This window comes from Carlito syrichta, unplaced genomic scaffold (assembly GCF_000164805.1).
Source record: "Carlito syrichta isolate Samal-C Ts95f unplaced genomic scaffold, Tarsius_syrichta-2.0.1 Scaffold309408, whole genome shotgun sequence".
Classification (NCBI taxonomy): domain Eukaryota; kingdom Metazoa; phylum Chordata; class Mammalia; order Primates; family Tarsiidae; genus Carlito; species Carlito syrichta.
In genome coordinates, this window is record NW_007253504.1 from 463,135 (window position 1) to 469,153 (window position 6,019).

At 39.3% G+C, this 6,019-nt stretch overlaps 1 protein-coding gene across 9 annotated transcripts in view; it reads right to left on the reverse strand.

The window, feature by feature from the left end:
- The window catches only part of CCDC88A (coiled-coil domain containing 88A), a 144,429-nt gene extending 138,410 nt beyond the window's left edge, over positions 1 to 6,019 (reverse strand). For 8 of the 9 annotated variants that reach the window (XM_021717152.1, XM_021717151.1, XM_008067207.2 and 5 more), the window contains exons 1-2: positions 5,435 to 6,009; positions 5,238 to 5,338 (exon numbers count right to left, since the gene is read on the reverse strand). In XM_021717152.1, the coding sequence (XP_021572827.1) occupies positions 5,238 to 5,338; positions 5,435 to 5,497 (164 nt within the window). In that variant the 5' untranslated portion in view covers positions 5,498 to 6,009. Of the gene's footprint in view, positions 1 to 5,237; positions 5,339 to 5,434 lie in introns of all 9 variants that reach the window. The other variant, XM_021717150.1, reaches the window with a different exon arrangement.

Below are 6,019 nucleotides of genomic sequence, written 5' to 3' on the forward strand. Positions count from 1 at the left end.
GCGGGGATCAGGCAATCCACTCACCTCAGCCTCCCAAAGGCGCGGGATTACAGGCTGAGCCACCGAGCCCGGCTTACATACTTTTTAAATTTTAGGATTATGAAACTAACTACATCACAAATTCATTAAAAACTCACAGCAAGAAATATTCAAAACTGGCTAGAGAACTAAATGACATCCCAAACAGGAAAATAATTATTTCTACTTCACTGTCACCAAATCCTACGTCAGTACCTACCAGCACTGAGGAAAACAGATTCCTTTCCATTGAAGTAGGAAAATGCCCTGCAGCACACAAAAAAGCCAGCCCATCATTCCAGACCTCTAAATAGCTTCCCTCTTCCCATTACTTAAAGAGAACTGATGCCATGTTACAAGTTCTTACAGAGACTCTGATTCAAGGAGCTACTCAAGGAAATTCAGGATTCATCTCTGAATACAATGATTCCCAAGTCACTAAACAGACTCCAAAATTGTAGGCAGAATCAGTAAACAGTGTTGTGACGAAGTCAACTCTTCATTTTCAGTGTGGGTCCAAAATGGCAACACCAAGGTCACTAAATTAATCAATGTTCTCATTCTTAATAAACACTTTAGATGAAAAACATCATATAATAAGGCTCCTGTAACACAAGTCTATGTCCTATCTAAAAACAGTAACATAAGACAATAGAGTCCGGACATGGTGGCTCATGTCTACAATCCTAGCACTTTGGGAGGCCAAGGAAAGAGCATTACTTGAGCCTAGGAGTTTGAGACCAAGCTAGGCAACATAGCAAGACCTTGTCTCTACAAAAAATTTAAAAACTAGCTGGACAAGGTGGTACACTCCTGAAGTCCCAGCTACTGGGGAGGTTAAGGCAGAAGGATCACCTGAGCCCAGGAAATCAAGACTATGGTGAGTCATGATCATGCCATGCCACTACACTCCAGCCTCAGTAATAGAATGAGGTGTCAACTGAGGGGAAAAAAAAGTCTAGCAGAGCAAAAACGAATTAAAAGTATAGAAACAGTCAGGCGTTGTGGCATGTACATGTAGTCTCAGCTACTCAGGAGGCAGAGGTGGGATTTGAGCCCAGGGGTTTGAGGCTGAAGTGAGCTATGATCATGCACATAAAGAGCCACTACATTCCAGCCTGGGCAACAAACACAATGAGACCCATCTCTGTAAAACAAAACAAAACAAAACAAAAAGTAGATAAACATATTTACCTCCTTCCTAAAACTGGGGGGGAGGGGAATAATATGTATATATATATATATATATATATAACATTTTTCAAACGCTGGATATATGGCCAGACTTGGTGGCTCAGCCTGTAATCCCAGTACTTTGGGAGGCCGAGGCAAGTAGATTGCCTAAGCCCACCGGTTCTAGACCAGCCTGGCAACTTGGCAAGACCTCATCTCTACAATAAAATCCAAATTAGCTGGGCATGATAGCACACACCTGTAGTTCCGGTTACTTGGAAAGCTGAGGCGAAAGGATCGCTAGAGTCCAGCACGTCGACACTGGGGTGGCTGTGTGTGTGCCACTGCACTCCAGCCTGGGTGACAGAGTGAGACTCCACCTCAAAAAAAAATTGGATATCAGGCAACAAAACACAGTGATCCCTGGTAAATGAGAAACTAGTGTGAGTCCAGCAATTGCTTCAGCTTACTGCCTGGAAAAGAGTTTCTAGGCTACAGATCAGAGAGGGGGAAAGCACAGTGGTCTCCCTGAATTGAGGAGCTAGGAACTGAATCTGGAGATAGCAAGGTAGCTAGGGTACACAGAGCAGAGTACCTGAGAGGAAAGAGCTACACAATGAGAAAAATCTACAGAGAATATCCCCTCAAGTCTTTAACTGTGTACTTATTAGAATATAAGTGTAAGACAACTACCCAAAGACAGTGAAGGAATCACCAAAAATGTTGAGAGGGAACAACATCAATAGGTCGTATTTCCACCAAGGCAGAGGATTCAGAAGGGTTTTGCCTCAATAGTGTGACAAAGTATTGCCTAACAAAACTTAAAAGCAAGTCACCAAAATATCAAACTGTTTCCAAGTAACTTAATGCATCCCAGAAAAATACTCAAGATTTTTGTATTCAATGAAATACAAAAATATCCAGCACCGAACAACAAGGTAAAATTTCAAATGTTTGGCATCAAATAAAAAATTACCAGGCATGCAAAAGCAAAAAAACATAATCCATAAGAGGGAGCAATATCAATCAATCAAGACCAACCCAAAAATAACACCAAATCAGTAGACATGGATATTAAGCCAGTTATAACCAAATTCCATATGTTCAAGATGCTAGAGAAAAGACAGACCTTGAAAAATATAGACATGGAAGATACAAAAGACAATTTCTTTTCTTTTTTTTTTTTTGAGTTGGAGTCTCACTCTGTCATCCAGACTGGAGTGCAGTGGCCGCTCCCGGCCACCGCAGCCTCAACCTGCAGGGGTCCAGCGATCCTTCCGCCTCAGCCTTCCAAGTAGCTGCAACTACAGGCACGCGCTACCACAGCTGGCTAATTTTTTTTTTGATTTGTTGTAGAGATGAGGTCTCACCAAGTTGCCCAGGCGGGTCTCAAATTCGCGGGCTCAGGCAATTCACTCACCTCAGCCTCCCAAGGCGTGGGATTACAGGCTGAGCTACCGAGCCCGGCTCAAAGGACTGTTTCTAAAGATGAAACTGTAATGTCTTAATAAAAACACGCTGGATGGGATTAAGTATTACAGAAGATTAATGAACTCTGAGACATTGCAATAGACTACCCAAAATGAAACAAAGAAGAAAGAATGAAAGAAAATTGAATTCACTATCAGTAAGTTTTAAGCCAACTTCAAGCAGACTAAATACATGTAACTGGACTTCCAAAAGAGGGAAAGAGGACAAACATATATATTTGTAGAAATGACTGAAATTTTTCCAAAATTTGATAAAAACTACAAACTCACAGATCCAAGAAGGACATAGAACTCAAAATACAAAAAAAATCAACAGTTTCATTTAAAAGGTTCACTAATTCTGTAACTAAATGTAATCTAGAAATTGACTAAGGCTAAAATTTAGGTTAAGTTACTACATACAGAGTTACAACTGGCACTTTATACTAGAGTACATTAAATCATACATTAAACTGAGTAAAGTGCTTAACAGAGAAATCCTAATGACCTCAAAATTAGCAAAATACAGCTCTTAAAACAATGCATATTTGTTGCCCTATCAGTTAAATAATTTATTAAGATAAGTTTGTGTTGATCTTATTTTAGCAAATTATTTTTTAAAGTAAAAGTATACCTTTTTTTCCTTCATTTTATTTTCCTTTAATTTATATAGGTCATTCAGAACAGAATTAGGACACTGAAAAAACTTTTTAAAGAAAACTAAGAGGTGGAACTGAAAATACAGAAGCAGATTTGAGGTTTGGAAAGGAGCTAGTCCTCCCAAAAAAACAACAACCTGGCAACCACTATTTTGGAACACCAAAATATATATTTTAAGTGTATAAATATATATATTTTAAGTATAAAACTGTATTCAAACTAACATGTTTGTTTTTAGCACCTCAGCTAACTACTTAGGACTTTTTAAAAAATAGAAATTTTTCTGGAAAAAGAATAATTCAGATAAAAACCATTTAAGTGGAAAACTGAAGTATTATATTTTCCTATTTTTGTGAACACACCTATGTTTTAGTAGACAAATTCAAAGTTTTCTACCTAAAAACAAGCTAGTAAAGAGATATAGGGAAACAAGCTTGGAGTATCTACTGTAATGGCTACCCTTCCTGTCATGTAGGTTCCCTAAAATAGAAGCCAGTTTAATTATCCTACCAGTTTGCTTAGAAAATAGTGAGATATTTCAAAGATAAAAATAATTCCATACAGCTGGCAAAAATATATTTACTAACCCTGAAAATATCACCCACTCTTTTTCCTTTCTTAAGGGAAAAAAATGCATATAATACATATTTAGATAATATATACATTTCCTTGCGTGCCTGTGCAAATAAAACATTTTCGGAAGATGCACAGTAGTATAATACTTTCCTGTAGGACCAACACATGAAAAACAGCACACAAGTATCTTTGAACACATAAAGAAGTTAACACTGGAACAATTATTTATGGATTTGACTGTTACCCTCTTTTAAATAGAAAAAATCTAAACAAAAAAATAAATTCCAATAAAATACAAAATTGATATTTTACATGTAAGATTAACAGAGCAGAAGAGCAGACATTCTCTACTATCAACTGTTTCTTAATAATGCACTAACTTTTCACATACCCAAGAATGTCTTCAAGTCAAAAGTTCCAAACTACTCTTGTAATCAGATTCTATTTAAGAGAAATAAGGCTAAAAACACATTATTACATTTTGAGCATAACTGAAAAATTCAGTTTGATAATCTGAAGTCCTCAGAATGCAAGTATGCTTACAATAACTGTAATGATAAAATTGGAGTTTTTATTTTCTTGATTCAGCTACCAATATTATTTCACTTTCCAACTGCCATCTCAAAAACATCTTTTCCTACTTAATACAAACCCCACATTATAAACATAAAAGACAAAAATTGCTGCCTAAGTCATCATCCAGTTGCAACTTGCACTTCAAACCTGTAAGGATACTTTAAAATATTCCCTCCCTAAAATATTAAGCAATCTAATAATTCACACAATAAATCATCTCATCAGCCTTTAGTTATTACAGGCTCCTAAATTACTTGCTACAGCAAGAGTCCTCACCAATCAGAACTGTTTGAAATTCTCCCTTCTGAAATCTGTTATCATTTCACCAGTTTCAAATTTTGAGCCATTTATTTTGGGATACAAAGGTTTAAAAGAAACACTTCTGCATCAAATGTACATAACTTCACAGTGAAGTCTTTTTTCTCCCCTCTTAGAAAACCAAAGTCTCGTTTTCTCTCTCTTATTTCACCAAATTATCAAAGAAGACGCAATGTGGTTTGGATTTCAGCACTGAAGACAATAAGTGACAATACATGGTTGGCAGAATGAAAAATAAAAGTTTCAAAATTTAACAGGTAAAAATTACTGGGATGTGATAAATGGGCTGGGCACGTTAAGATTACCACTTCTTTCAAGATCCAATTCTTAAACCACCTGAATTTTTCTGGCCAAAGAACCAAATTAGGGGCTTAAAACATAATGTCTCAAAGTCCACCGTATGCTATTTTTCAAAGAAAACAAGTCACCTAGAAAAGAACAACTTACATTTGGAGCATGACCTGGTTCAAGAATACCCCATCCACCAAAGCCACATATTCATCCAGGTTGGTCCCACTGCCCGCAGCCAGAGGTCCAAACGTTTTAACCTAGAACAGAAGGATCACCACGACATGAACGCCCACCTCCATCTCTGCAGCCACAAATAACGAAGCAAAACACACAATAAAGGACACCCCACTTACCCAAGTGACCAAGGGGCTGGTCATGAACTGCTCCAGAAGGGGAGTAAAAATTTCGTTCTCCATTTTACAGATGATGTCTTTGAAGGAGGAGGGGGGAAAAAAGGGAACTACCACAAAAATACGCCTAGGGAATGGGGCACTAAACGTTTAAGTAAGTAGAAATCAATGAAAGCCCATTTCGGCCAGGGAGGAAAATCCCATCGTGGAAGTGGGGGAAACGCTCCGTCCTTAAACAACACCCCAGAGGGAAACGAGCCGAAATCCCGAGAAGTGGCTTCGACGGCCACCACGAGCGGCAGCCTGCGCTGGAAATGTCTGCACCGGGCGAGGAGGGGCAGAGAAAAGGCATCTGGAGGAGGAAGGGAAAGGGGGCTGGAGCACAAGACAAAAAGCCCGTCAAGGTTGTCCAGCTCCCGGAGGCGCCAGACCAGCGAAACTGCCCCCAACGAATTCACCCCAGCGTGGGCTCAATGAAACACCCCTTCAGGGACCACCGCAAGGACCGCGAGGGGCCGCCGGGCTCGACCCCCGCGCTCCGCTCCACACGTTCCACCCGCCAGTGGGCACCGAGCCGCCGCGACTCGC